The 14,813-nt window shown below is 39.9% G+C and overlaps 2 protein-coding genes and 1 non-coding gene across 3 annotated transcripts; 2 read left to right on the forward strand and 1 right to left on the reverse strand.

Annotated features, from left to right (window-relative positions):
* Positions 1 to 746: 746 nt before the first annotated feature.
* Positions 747 to 900, reverse strand: LOC117493678. The gene has a single exon (XR_004556993.1). It is a non-coding gene; the product is annotated as a U12 minor spliceosomal RNA (small nuclear RNA).
* A 469-nt stretch (positions 901 to 1,369) lies between these two features.
* poldip3 (polymerase (DNA-directed), delta interacting protein 3) lies at positions 1,370 to 8,579 on the forward strand. The gene is made up of 10 exons (XM_034143299.1): positions 1,370 to 1,484; positions 2,506 to 2,606; positions 2,723 to 3,153; positions 3,384 to 3,434; positions 3,533 to 3,610; positions 3,721 to 3,945; positions 4,452 to 4,529; positions 4,646 to 4,775; positions 4,974 to 5,040; positions 7,563 to 8,579. The coding sequence occupies exons 1-10, from the start codon at positions 1,417 to 1,419 to the stop codon at positions 7,789 to 7,791; spliced, it is 1,458 nt and encodes a 485-aa protein (XP_033999190.1). The 5' UTR covers positions 1,370 to 1,416; the 3' UTR covers positions 7,792 to 8,579.
* A 2,250-nt stretch (positions 8,580 to 10,829) lies between these two features.
* On the forward strand, positions 10,830 to 13,779 carry rrp7a (ribosomal RNA processing 7 homolog A). Its single transcript, XM_034143178.1, has 7 exons — positions 10,830 to 10,914; positions 11,102 to 11,244; positions 11,849 to 11,974; positions 12,365 to 12,488; positions 13,113 to 13,210; positions 13,290 to 13,488; positions 13,600 to 13,779. Exons 1-7 carry the CDS (start codon positions 10,851 to 10,853, stop codon positions 13,683 to 13,685), a joined length of 840 nt encoding a protein of 279 aa, XP_033999069.1. The 5' UTR covers positions 10,830 to 10,850; the 3' UTR covers positions 13,686 to 13,779.
* Positions 13,780 to 14,813: the final 1,034 nt, after the last annotated feature.

A 14,813-nucleotide genomic window follows, 5' to 3' on the forward strand; every position in this document is an offset into this window, starting at 1 on the left:
CACATGCAGAGCACACAGCACACACAGTGACATTTGTTCTCTGCTTTTAACCCATCGTACTAGGAGCAGTACAATCACTTATAGGGTAATATAAGTGATTGTATTATCTGATAAAATGTTGAATACTGTAAAATGTATCAAACAAACTAACTAAAAAAAACTATTTTTCTTTTTTGTATTACTTTTAATATAATATACTTTAATATTGTTTTAATATTGTCTGCTTATCTGTATTATTGTGTTGCATTGGTGGAGAAGCCTGTGACCTAAGATTTTCAACGACATAATTACTCTGTAGCTATGTTAATTTGACAATAAAGAACCTTGAACCTTGAACTAAACTATTACAACGAAATTAGCCTATTTTAGGGCTATTTCTGTGAAACCTAGTAGAACATATTCAGGTATCATTCTAAAACCATCTGGCAAAAGCAATACCTCTGCTCTTAGGATGTGATTTTAAGTATACAACACACACAAAAAAAAAAGTTGTGAAGGCTACCCTGCATCATGGTGCTGTTATCGTGGATCAACTAAGTGGTGTTTTCCCATTGGTGTATTACAGGGGCTACTTCCATATATACTGTTACCTGTATCTAGTATGTAATAATCTTGTATGTCACATTTAGGTAAGATAGTGTGAAAAACATCTTGCATACACCTTTTCTGCCAAAGGAACTATTCCAACCAAAGTTCTCGAATTTCCTGAAGATGGTTGTTTGTTTACTTTTTACAGTTTAGGAGACGGGGAAGGTCCTAGACCTACGAGGCATCTCACAAAGTAGGTGAGTCACCTCAGTAAGCAGACCTTTACCCCTTCAAAAATTCTTCTCGTTATGTTTACGAGGACACGGGCGTCACCCCGCGTCGTTATTTTCCTTACTCATCAGTTTAAGGCATAACCAGTCAATCGTCGAAGACGGCACTACACACAATGCCCGGGTGTTCTGGATCACGGTGTCAACCATTGCTCATTGGCAACATATTATTTTCGCTTCCACCAACAGCTCATTGTGTGTGTTAGTAATGTGTGTGCATTGATTGTGTTAATTACATGTTTTAAAGACAGTGAAGTATATTTATTGCACATAACAATCCGCATTTTTTGTGACAATATCGCGCAAAGGCTCAAGGGTAGTGAAACCATTATCTCATTTGCTTTTAGTCAAGAGCCATCAATCGCAGAATATTCTTTTATCACACGGGCAGTGGTTTTGCAATGACATCTTAATGCTCTTCCAATCAATTCACATGTAACAGTTATAAGTGAATACATGATCAGTAAATTATGATTTTGAATACAAAACAACTAAAGTGAGTTTCGAAAACCGTGTTTGCATTCTGGCCCAAATCGTTTACCGTAGCGCCAGCGAAAATCGTATCCTATACGCATGCGCAGTGAGGCTGTGTTAGAAAATGGCAGACGTCTCCCTGGATGAAGTTATACGACAGCGCGGTATTAACCTCAAGGCACCAGCGAAACGGTAATAAAACACATCCACGAGCTGATACATATTTGTTTATCAAGGACAAGGAAGCTTGTAGTAACATTTCTTAAGCAATAACGTGAATTGAGAGCTTTTATTGTTGGTAAAATACCGCAAGCTAACAGTAAGCTAAAGGCTAGCTTGGCTACGATGTATATTTGAGCTTTAGGCCTTTTTCTCCGAAGCATTCACTGTTAAATATATAAAATATGAGCAGAGGTGTTAAGTAACTACGTACATTTTGCAGCATATAAAGTAATTGAAACTAGCTGCACCGTTACCATCTTTGATAAAACATAATATATATATATTATTCTGAAATGGGCCAATTTGTACAAGTATTTTTACTTTTGGTACTTTAAGTATATATTTGATGCCAATACCTTTGTACTTTAGTAACCTTTTACATGCAGGACTTTCACTTGAAACAGAGTATTCCTACACTCTGGTATTTCTAATTTTACTCAAGATAGGAGTACTATCCCACCTCTGAATATGGGTAAATTCAGGAAAATCCTACAAAACGTATATAAGTCGCATCAACACAAACTCTTGTGACGAGTTAGCTTGTGTTTGTAGCTTCATTCGCCAGGTGTAGCTAGCTTGCAAGCTAATATTAATCAAGCTAGCTTTTACTCAAGGTACAACCACTAGGTTAAACTAGGGTGGTGGCTTGTTCAAACAATTGTTTAAAACGTATACACAATTTCCTTCCTCCACTATTGTGTGAGAAAGTACAGAGGAATCTATATACTCGAATTGTTTGTGCAAATAGCAGGGCCCGATATGACTGCTCTTAAATGTGTTTTCCTTTTCCTGGGCGACAAAACACATTATTTCAGCATTGCAATTAAAATAAAAACTCTTCTAATTTAAGTGTTACTGTCAAAATATTGAACTTTTCATGTGAGTTTTCATGAACTTTAAAATGTCGAATAAAGCCCTGTCTTCAGAATCCTGGTGGGTTTTGCTTTAACATTGATTCACTTAAATAAACTCTTGTTTTTCTGTGTGTCAGACCAATGTTTGGAAGAGGTGCAGGAGCGGTTGGCAAAAGCTTTGATGCTCGCCAGAAGATTGGGGCTAATGATGTCCGACAGCGGCTCGGACCAGGAGCAGGTAATGGCATTATTGGCTGAAATCACATGCCTTTTTATATTGAGTAAAAAAAAACAAATCAAGTTTAGAGGATTTATACGTCTTTCGCTCCTAATTTTCAACATTTGATCCCTCAGGATTTCAAGTGAAAGATGCCAGGGAGAAGCTGGTTCAGAAGGATGCTCGCTTTAAAATCCGTGGCAGGGGAGGAGGAGGAGGGGGGGTGCAGGATGCTCGGCAGATGATCAACTCACGCAAACAGGGGCCAAATCTGTTCGCTGTCCCTGCACAGACAATGCCAAAGATGGCAGTAACACAACATCTGCAGGGCCAGACATTTGTGCCACAGATGCAGATACAAAGCAACTATAATCTGGCCGGTCTGAACTCGAGGCAGTTTAACCCGACTGCACAAGGACTTGGTTTGAGGGGCAGCGCGTCGCCACAGCTGAGCACTAATAAGAGAGTGATGGATGCTCGGGATAGACTGAGCCTCAAGAGGAACATTGGAGGGACACCGACACAGGCAGATTTTGAACACCCCCTCAAAATAACCAAGACCATCCAGGTAAGTGACTCTCTTCTTAGAATCAAACGGCTCTTTCTATCTCGTCGTTTCCCTTCTTGCTGTGGATTGTTTCAATGGGCTAGTGTAAGCTGTTTATGACGCCAAATGAAGTGATATAGACCTATTGTGTCTAGAATATACATGCAAGTGAGACAGCTTGCATAGACTTGATGAAGTGTAAAAGCACACTGACATGCTGTATTCTAATATTTGATGCCTTTTATTTACAGCAACGTCCAATGGGAGTAGGATTGTCAAGTGGAATGCGGTCAAATACACAGGTAGAGTGTTTTTCTTGGCATGTTTTAAGAAAACTATTTTTCTTTCTCATGACTAAGATTGGTAAACATGGTATTCAAATGTTTGTTGTCTCCCACAGCCTCTCTCAGATGAGCACGATGGCCCCCACAATAAACAAGTAAAGATGGCTACAGCTAATCATATGCTCAAGTCACGGGTAAGAGCTGCACTCTGTCTGAATCAGCACACAGACCAAATGAATGATTGTATTTTTGCTACATGAGTGTCTGTCTCCTGCATTAAATGAACTTCCTTTCCTTCACACAGCCTGGAACAATGGGCTCCACATTCTCCATGTCAGGTCCGATCACCAAAGTGGTTCAAAATGATTCGTACACGGCCCCTTCCCGCCCTCCTCCCCCCGTGGCCCCCACCCGACCGAACCCCAGCATGTCTGCCGGGCGGCCCTCAGCTGCAGCCTTAAAGCCCGTCTCCAGGACTCTGCAGCAGAGCTCAGCAGAAACCAGCCCCCCTGCTCCCGCCCCCCCACAGGTAAACATTTATCAGTATGCACACCATGCCTTTTATGTGAGAATTTGGTTTGGGGTACTGGAACAAACTCCCAGAAACCTGCAGGTCCGCTGCAACTCTCACTACTTTTAAATCCAGGCTGAATTGCCGCTGCTTTTAATTGAACTATTCACATCTTACACTGCACTGTAACTTGTATTCATGTCCTGTGTTATTCATGTTTTATTATCTTTTGCTTTTTAATGTTTCTAATGTGTTTTTTGCTCTTACTGTCTTTCATTTTTGTAAAGCACTTTGAATTGCCTTGTGTTGCTATATAAATAATCTTGCCTTGCCTATCTTTTGTAGATTGACCGCAGCTAAACATAATATTCAGTGTAATCTGCATTTGGCACGCGGCAAGACGTTCAAAGCTGTAGCTGTAATGATGGCAAACATGACTATCTTTGCATTTTGCACAACCTTACCACTCTGCCTTTTTTTTTTAATCACATATGCTTGATAATGAGATGTTATATTTTTTCCAGCCTAGTTTCAGTCCTCTGGAAGGGACCAAAATTACGGTGAACAACCTGCACCCCCGCGTCACTGAGGAAGACATAGTGGTGAGTTCATCTCAGTGACTGCCAATAACATTTTGGTACATTTGCTATTGAGTAAAGTGCTATAGTGCTTTGATCACTCTTTTAAAGTGTGTTTGTTCTCATCCGTTCGTCCTCAGGAACTGTTCTGTGTGTGTGGGGCTTTGAAGCGAGCGCGGCTGGCGAAGGTGGGCGTGGCCGAGGTTGTGTTTGTGCGTAAAGATGACGCCGTTAGCGCATACAGGAAGTACAACAACCGCTGCCTGGACGGTGAGTGCCAGTAGCAAGGATGCACTTTAAATGGCTCTCTGGGTTTTCACTGGCTTCTGTCAATGACTAAAGGGTGGAGTTTTCTGATTCATTTTCCAAATTTGACCTACTTAGTATCACAGAGATTGCCATTATCAAGCTTTATAGAGTTTGAACATGTTCTTTTTTTGCTTATCTTGTCTTCTTGTCCTCCCTCAGGTCAACCCATGAAGTGTAACCTCCATATTCAGGGCAATGTCATCACTTCTGATCAGCCCATTCTATTGTAAGTGAGCCCACCAGGCTTCATTTGTTCATTTCACATTGATCTGTACTTACTGCACATACTCTATTTCCTCTGCACTCGATCTAAACCACTCGTATATTTTAATTATCAAGAAAAGTGACATTGCTTCTACTTAATTTGCAAATACTTTGTTGTACATTGAGCCGCCTGTGATGAGGCAATTACTCAGAGACCACATTTTGTATTTAGGTTATTCAGTCTAATCAGTGGCCATTCTGTTTCCAATTTGGCCACTCCCAATACGGTTTGATTAAAATAATGTAATCACTTTTAGCTTCAGGGAAATGTGAACGGCATTGGCTACAGTGTAAGAATGTAAGGCTCTTTGCATTGCAACTGTCACTGCATTTTTTTTTTAAACAAAGTTGATGTTGTTGCCGGTCAGCGTGTCCGGGACATTTTAATATCCCTGGACAAATGAGAGAAATGAATCGAACAGTATGAGCTTAAAAACAACTGATATGAAGGCATGTAGATGTATGTGTTATTGAAAAGTAGGCTTTCAAATAGATCCTGTCCTGTCACTACACTCCTGCATAACGCTCAAAACAAATAAATACTAGGCAAGCATACGCCGTAACACTTAAAGGTAGGGACACGCCAATCTGACACCAAAGAACTCACACAGACGGACCCGACTGTTGTGTCGCCTCACGTCTTCTGCGTCTTGGCCAACAGTCGCACTGGAACACACCGCAAAGACTTCAACCGACGGCCAAGTAGCACGTACGAACTGCGCATGCGTGAATGGCAATAACTCTCCTTACCAGCAGGTGGCGGTAGTGTGTATTCGTCATTCAAAAGAGGCAACAACCGGAAAAAAGACCGAACCTGTGTCGAGAGCTGGAGTTAAATGAAATCTCAGATTTGCCTTCTTAAATAGTTTGTTTACGTCCCTCACTTCCGTTTCGCTTCTCATGCACGGATTCGCTAGCTGAACAGCCAATCAGAGTGATTTGTTTGACCGACAGCCTTTGGCCGATTGCTTTGTTTTCAGCCAAAAAGGTGTCGGCAGGGCCGAAAAGACACGACGGTGCGGGACACACCAATCTGAGTAGGGCGACAGGACGCTCATCGACGGCCTGACATCCATCGACGGCCAAAATCGGCTTGGTGTGTCCGGGGCTTAACACAAAGAAATCAACTTAGCTCTTAGCCTACATATTGTCATCTACATTTAAACAGAATAAAAACGTATAAGATATACTTTATTGGTCACAAACTGGGAAAATAAGAGTAGAAATATAGAATATAAACATCTCAAAAGAGAAAATAAAACGGAACTAAAAAAGAAAATCTATACAAGTTGACCGTGAAAGATAAAAATCTGTACACTATCTGACAAATAAACACTATGAAAGGCTAAACCAACATACATGTAGGCAAGGCAAGTTTATTTATACAGCACTGTCAACACAAGGCAATTCAAAGTGCTTTACAAAAATGAAAGACATTAGGAGCATGAAACACATTAGAAACATAACATTTTTAGGCCTGTACCACCTCATACCAGTTTAATAACCAGCTGACAGAAACACTATATACAGGCTTCCCGCGGGGTCTTAAATATGATAAAAAAAATAAGGTCTTAAAAATGATGGGATTTGAAAGGTACTTCTGTGTTGCGATCGCGTCTAAATGTGTTTTGGGGGAAATGTCCGGGCTGCAAAGTAACCAGTACGGTAAGAGCCTTTCAGTTCCCCCCAACAATTTGTATTGAAATAAATCAACATGGAACCAGTAATCATTAATTTTGTTTCCCCCGACCCCTTATCGGAGAACACCCAGCTAGTAACCTAGCAACCAAGCTTCAGCTAGCGGCAGTCAGAAATTAGGTATCTTCGAATCTACTTACAAATAAATATGGGGAAGTGTAAATTCAACCGTATTTGGTTGGAAAACATCGAATTTAGTGCTTGGTTGAAACCAGTGATGGGGAATGTGTGTGTAGCCCGCTGCACCTTTTGCAAACAAAATTAGCGTTTGTTTTGCTAATGTAGCGTTAGCTAGTGCAGCGTTGGCTAGTGCAGCTACTTCCGCAACAACATCGGGGGACCTCCGGGCGACGTTTGAGTCTACGTCAACCCTAAAAGCGGAGGTGCTGTGGACGCTAAAATACCGTAGCTAAACACCAATCATACAACAGCATGAAGACAGCAGAGCTCTGACTATAGCTCTTGTCACACACACACACACACACACACACACACACACACACACACTCACACACACACTTTTTGTCTAGCACAGTTCAGTGTACTGTTATGCTGTTATGTTCAGTCATCGTTCTTATGTTGAACATGAATACATTGACTTTGTAAGTAATTATGGGACGAATTTCTTCTTTCCTAGCAATTTTCCTTCATACTTTCTTGCCGTGAAATAGGTCTTACATTCTATTCAAAGTGGTCTTAAAAAGTCTTAAATTTGAGTTGGTGAAACCGGCAGGAACCCTGTATATGGGTTATATATATATTTTACGCCTTTTTGTGCTCTTCCAGGAGGCTCAGTGACACCCCGGGCGCCAGCAGCGGCGGCGGCGGCACAAAGAAAGACGGCCTCCCCCCCTCCCTCATGTCTCGCACTGCCGGACAGCGAGCCTCCTCTCAGCCGACCCCCGAAGTGGATCCTCAGACGATCCTCAAAGCTCTGTTCAAGTCCACCTCTCAGTCCAGCTCCTCCAGCGAGAGCCCCAGCGCACAGGCCACCGCCTTCCGCATCAAGATATAGATCCAGTGTCTGTTCATTCACACATTACTGCTTTCTCAGTGTTCTCGTACAAACGCCCACATTCTACTCATGTGAAACAGGTTTTTACACATTTGATAAACGTGACTTCTCCAGGCGGGACATTTTGTGGATGCACAACATGTTGATGATGTTTGTTCCTGATTAGAGGAAGGAAAGTGTGATGTGATTTGTTTAATCCAATGTCTTGGGGGATGCCAAATTAATATTATATTGGGATTTTTTTTTTCTTTCTGTCAATGCAATACCAGCCCATTTTGATAAGTTTAGTTTTTTTTTTTAATACTCCAGTTTATTTCCCCCCCTTTCCAAGATAAAGGATATGACAAAAAGACCTAGAAAACCAATTGAGACGCATTGGAGTAATTTAGGGATACATTTTGTGTAAGGCTCGTCCACACAGGTGCGTTCAGGTTTGTCTGTACCTTTTCAGAACAGGAAATTAAGCAGACATTCAATGTGGGTTAATCACAGATGTTCATAAAACGACATGTTTTCCGTGAACCAGTTTTCAAACAGTCCTATTGTGTTTGTTTTTTATTTACCGTCTTTGTAGCATCGAGGTTCCTGTGTGCTGCGTTTGTGACTGGTTTTACTTGGTTGTCCAGTAAAGAAAGCAGTATGCATTTAATTCTTCCTAGTATACTTTACACATGCTTTTTGTTCAAAGATTGTAAATTACTTTCTATTGCTTTCTTGGTATGTAAGTCAAGAGACTGGAGCGGTCAGATCTGTCTGTGAAATGTCAGCATTAAATATCTAGCTTTGTAGATTGCTGTCTGAGTCTTTCCTGCCATGTGATGAAGGATGAAATGCATTCTTCTAGAAACCAGACTAAATGGTTTATTGATTAACAGCATTTATTCTTTCCTACTATCTTTTAGTTTATTTGAATTTCTCGATTCTATAAACTAACCATAGCTGTTCAATTTATATTTGTAGTTACAATTTTTTTAATACATCAACTTTAATATTACCATATACAATGAAATAGCCCCAAAAATGTGGTTATTGTGAAGCTGGAATTCTCGTTGGCTGATCTGCTCGGGAATTTACAAATCAACCTTAAAGGGGACCTATCATGCAAAATGCACTTTTTTATGTCTTTTATACATAACTATGTGTCCCCGGTGTGTCGGGGAACTCGCGCAGCGTCAGAAAATAAAACCCTCTCTCTTTTCCTCCGTACCCAAATCTCTAAAAACGGGGGTACAACGGAGCTGATCCAGATTTGCGTCCGATATGACGCAATATCGGAAATGTAGGCTGGCTTTACACCCACGGCCCTATCAGAAACAATGCCCGACTGTTTTGGATGTAATATGGATGGTGTTTACATTAGCATCGCTAACACTCAGAGCTAACCTGTACTGGAGAGCATGTGTGTGAAGAAGCAGGAAATAAAAAGGAACTCACCTTGTGGTATAACCGGCAAGAGAGAAAGCCTTTGAGCTCCATACTGTTTCAGAAATAATCCTTGATAATCCATGATATGGCGTTTCATCACGGCAGTATTTAGTTTAGACAGTAGCTGCCGGCATGAGCTCAGCCCCCTCCTTTTTTATTTTTTATCAATTTCCTTTTTAAAAAAAAAAAAGCTTTATACCTCAAATCAACACTTTTGAAACAGGAAGTGAAATAGAGGGATATGAGGCATGGCTAGAATGGGTGATCTGTTTGGTATTTTGAGCAAAACACTATATTTTTCTATATATCTGAGACCTATGCTTTTGCCTAAAAATAGCATGATAGGTGCACTTTAATATTACCGTCTTTAGTTATGAGGTTAAATGGAAACTGGAATGTACTGATGTGCTCAACATTTTATAAATAAAATCATTCATCTTTAAAAACAAATGTAATATATCAATCAATCAAAACTGTATTACAGACTCAGGGTCCAGATAAAAAACAAGACATTACATATCATAAATTACATACACAGCATAAAAAAAAATTCATAGTTTAAGAATAATTTAAATCAGTGTCCTACAAAGAGACAACTATACCAATGTCTCCACAGCTGTGATTGGTAGCGTGTAGTACTAAACCTTATGTTTGATAAGGCCAAGAGGATTTCATTATCAGAGTCATTAAGCCGGCAAATACATTTATACATGACATTTCTGAAAACAGCTTGTCGAGTATTGACTCCTGCAGCCACAAACATTTCACTTGCACTAGACCAGGGGTGTCAAACTCAATTTCATCGCGGGCCACATTAGCATTATGGTTGCACTCAAAGGTCCGGTTGTAACTTTTAAGACTATATAAATATACTTATATAAATATATCATATATATAAAATAATGTATTATATGACATTATTTTCTCTGAATTGGATTATTATCGGATAGGGTAATAACTTCATAATTAACTACGCCTGAAAGCAGAAGTCCAGGGCAAATAATTGCAAGTCTCTTCAGTGCGCATGTCACACAACGAGATGCATTGTGGGACATGTAGTTTATGGGCAACGTGCTTCTGTAAATCGACATGTAACCGTATTATAAACGTATTATATTCTTTGCAAGCTCTTGCGGGCCACATACAATGAAGTCGCGGGCCGGATTTGGCCCCCGGGCCTTGAGTTTGACACCCCTGCCTGCACTAGACCATCGAGGTCTCTTCAGCAATATTCTCATCATGGCATCATTATAAGCTACTTGAAGTTTCCGTAAACTTGCTTTTCTGTAGTTAATATCGTTTCAGCAGCAGATCATTTCCTATTTTTAGTCAAATATGTATGATTGCCACTGAAATGGTAATATAGCTGTATTTAGTTTGGCATCTTCATGTAAGAAAATGTACAAGTAATAACACTTGTATATTTATTGCATCTGAATTACCTTTATTTTTTAAATCTTGAATAGATCACTGGTGCATATCCCAAATATTTGTTTATTGATTTAAAATGTTTTAATAAGAAGTGGTTGATGCTTTTATTCATTAGAAGTATTTATTTTATTATTTTAAAACACTTTATTTTTCGCTACGCACTTCGTTTTAATTCTACTTCCGATGTGAGAGTTCATTCCAAAATGGCGCCGTCCAAGAAGAAACATGCTAGTAACCAGGCTTGTGTTATTCCTGGAGGATTTACAGGTATTTATCATCACAATGTAGTCTTCTATTATCCGATTTCCCCTAACATAGTGATTACATCTCTGACTCGAAGTGTTCTTGCCGTTTTACACGGTGTGAGTGTGTATTACACGTTAGTCTGTTTGCCTGTTGAGACAGTTACTGTCTAATTGTTTTGGCTTTAATTTAATGCTGTGTCTCTTCTCAGTGCTGTCTGTACAGTTCAATTCAGACAGTGTTGCCCAACACAAGCTGTACGTGAAGGAGCACAAAGTCCGGTCGGAGAGGAGCTCACACAGACCGATGGACCGGACGCTGTTTGTGCTCAACATCCCTCCATACTGCTCAGAGGTATTATAGAAACAGTTCAAAGTATGCAGAGTTTTAACAAAATGTGTGATTCAGAGGTGGGAGAAGTACTCGGATGTTGTACTTAAGTAAAAGTAGAAGTACCAGAGTGTAGGGATACTCTGGTACAATAAAAGTACTGCATTCAAAATGTTACTCAAGTAAAAGTAGAAAAGTATCAGCATCAACATATAGTTAAAGTACAAAAAGTAAAAGTAGTCATTGTGCAGATTGGTCCATTTCAGAATAATATATATGATGTTTTATAATTATTGATCATTAAAGTGTTATCAAAGCTGGTATAGGTTGAACTAATTTGTATTATTATATTCAATGCTGTTTAGTTTGTCAATTTTCTCCAGGTGTAACAACTCTTACTAAGTGATAACTGTGTTTTATACTATTATTAGTCCAAATCTGCAAAGTGACTTAAGGTATTAAATACATTTAGTGTAGTAAAAGTACAATATTTAACTCAATACTGACTTGTATTGGAGTACATGTTCTTACTTTACACCACTCTCTGCTTTTAGATGATTTCTTAATATGAAAATGTATTATCCTTTTATATAAAGTATTTCTTGCGATGCTACTGTCTGTGTTTCAGGATGTTGCCAAACAGATGTTCTCTCAGTTCGGTTCTGTTCAGTCCGTGGAGCTGAGGGACCATCCCGGTTCCTCTCAGGACTCTGGACCCAAGATATCCAAGTTCTTCAGACCAGCTGCCAAACAGGTCAGCAGCTCTTTCTGATCGAATGAGAAAACATCCACTATCATATACGGCATTTTTAAGGGTAATTATATGGCTGAAGAAATGGTGAAACATGCTCTCTATTGATACCAGGACAGCAGAAAGACTACATATCTTCTGTTTGCCGACGGAAAACCCTCCCATTCCTCTTCACCGTGGCCAATGATAACAAACACATTAAAAACGTGTCTCTTAGCTATGTAGCATTTGGCTCTTTTAGCACTTAAAATAGTTTGTCTCATTGAAAGCTGGATACTTTCTGTTTCGAGTTTATCTCCGTGGTTGATTGCATGTATTGTAAGTCACTTTGGTTAAAAGCATCAGCTGAATTAAAATTAAATGTTTTTTTGTGTCTTTGTTTGTTCCTTCCAGGGTTTCAAAGTGGGCTACGTTGTGTTTGAAAACTCCTCCAGTATAGCAGCAGCTAAATCACACCCTCATAATGTTCCTCTGGTGGTCTGCACAGAGAAGCGTCGGGTGAAGACAGGAACACAGAGTGAGTGCTACTGTATTTAAATATCATTTTATAATGGGTTTCTGTAGCACTAAATCTTTATGTCTTTATTTGATGTCTTGTAAAGCACTTTGAATTGCCTTGTGTTGAAATGCGCTATATAAATGACCTTGTTTTGCCTCACTGATGAATGTAACTGCAACTAACTTTTATTTTCAGTACCTATTAACCTGTTATCTAGATTTAATTATTTGGTCTATAAAATGTCCAAAAATCGTGAAAATGTTAATCCCAGTTTCTAAAAGCCTGTCTAAGGTTGTCTTGTTCCGTCTTTCCAAAACCCACAGATATTGAGTTTGATATCGAAACAGAGAAAAGCAGGACATTTGTTTTTGAGAGGCTGAAAGCAGCGGTTTTTGCATGAAAAATGACTTCAAGGATTAATCAATTCTCAAATTAGTAAAAATAAATCTTTTGTTGAACACAAAATCCTTGGTTAACCAATCTTTGCAGGTGTAATGTATTAATAGGGCGGTTTGCGTTGCATTTCCATTTTTTTTAAATTAGTCTAGTAGTACAATATCCGTGTTTATCGAGCACATTTAAACACAAATAAAATCCACCTCTTGACTCATTCCTGTTATTTGTTTCTCTTATTTACACCAGAATGGATTCAGCAGTACACAGAATCTTTCATTCATACGGATAACCTGCAAAAAATAGTCGACTCCTTCATGGAGGGCTACGACAAACGGAAAAAGGAGGTGAGAAATCTGCAGCTCATATTGTCTCAATCCCATCTATCCAACATGTGGACTTTAAGATGTGTTTTCTGTCTCTTAGGAAGAGGAGAAGCAGAAGGAGGAGGCCGAGCAGCAACAGGAGGATGAGGAGGGCTGGGTGAAAGTCACCAGAGGAACGAAGGCCCGCCCCCACAGCGAGGCAGCCAATAAGAAGACTCTGCAGAAGGAGATCAGGAAGAAGAAGAGGAAGGAGCTCATGAACTTCTACACCTGGCAGCACAGAAACACCCAGAAAGAACGTAAGTAGACAACGATACTCTACCTGCCGACTATAGTAGGAGATAAAGAAGCTTTTCACAATAAAATGCCTTGTTGGGGCTAACTATGTATATTCTTTATTTGTTTTTCAGATATTGCTGAACTAAGGAAAAAGTTTGAGGAGGACAAACAGAGAATAGCTCTCCTGAGGGCGCAGAGAAAGTTCAAACCTTACTGAATCAACTTCCTTTCATTCCTTGTTTCACTGCTTTAGTGTGTTTTAGTTACTTTATAACCTGGAGCATTTCTTTGTCAATAAACTATTAAACTGACTGACTTATCTTCATCATTATTGAATTAGTGGCACCTCACAGGAGAAGAATTACATTTAGGAAATAATAGGCGCTTTCACACCGGAGTACTTTTCCCTTTTAGTTCCGATAGTGCCTGGAATTTTGCGTTCACATCAAAAAGAGAACTTAGTTCATGACAACTTTTAACCCCTTTTTAGTGCCTGCTAGAGAGGTGGGACTATCCTGGGGAGAAAAAAGTACCAATTTCTGATTGGCTGGGCGAATTGCAAACCACACCCCGTAAAACTCTGAAAAGTTTTTTTCAGCCGCCATTGTATTTGCTGGCATTAGCATTAGCATCGCGCACCAACGGAGAGAGAATAACTCATGGCAACACAAAAAAAAACATGGGAGCAGTGGAGGGATGAGGAGGTGTTGGCGTTCTGGCGATTTACTCGGAAGGCTTCAGTAGAAGCTGCTGGGAGTCCCAGCAGCTTCTACTGAAGCCAGTCCCCAACTCCGGGGACTTCCGGCCGGGGACTTTGGGTGGCAGTATACACCGTGAAGTGGTTTGCGGCCTGCCAGTAAACCCAAAACAGAAGAAGAAGTGACGTCAGCGGCTTCATTTGCGTAATCTTCCCTCAGGGAACTTATTCCGGTGTGAACGCGATCGGCTCTTTAGTTCCATGGGGGTACTAAGTGCCGGGAACTAAGTGCGGCAAAGTACTTGGTGTGAAAGCGGCTAATGTATTTCAATTGGGACCAAGTACCAATTCCGTTTTTTATAAATAAATCTGTTATCGTCAAGTAAAAACAATATTTGGGCCTGGATTTTATAAAAAGTAAGTAGCCATAATGCTTAACTACAGCTTTAGATATTAAAAAGAGGGGAGTTTTGGAAAATCGTTGTTGTACTTTTACAACTTTTCATGAAATGGCAATTTAAAGTTTTATTAAAGAAGGGCAAATTCGCAATAGAAACAGGATTAAAACCGGGTGGTGCACCTTTTTGTTATTATAGACCCCTCTCATTGCCATTACTCCTTTTTGCCAATTGGCATGAAATCAAACAC

The sequence above is a fragment of the Trematomus bernacchii genome, unplaced genomic scaffold (genome assembly GCF_902827165.1).
Source record: "Trematomus bernacchii unplaced genomic scaffold, fTreBer1.1, whole genome shotgun sequence".
In the NCBI taxonomy this organism is placed as follows: domain Eukaryota; kingdom Metazoa; phylum Chordata; class Actinopteri; order Perciformes; family Nototheniidae; genus Trematomus; species Trematomus bernacchii.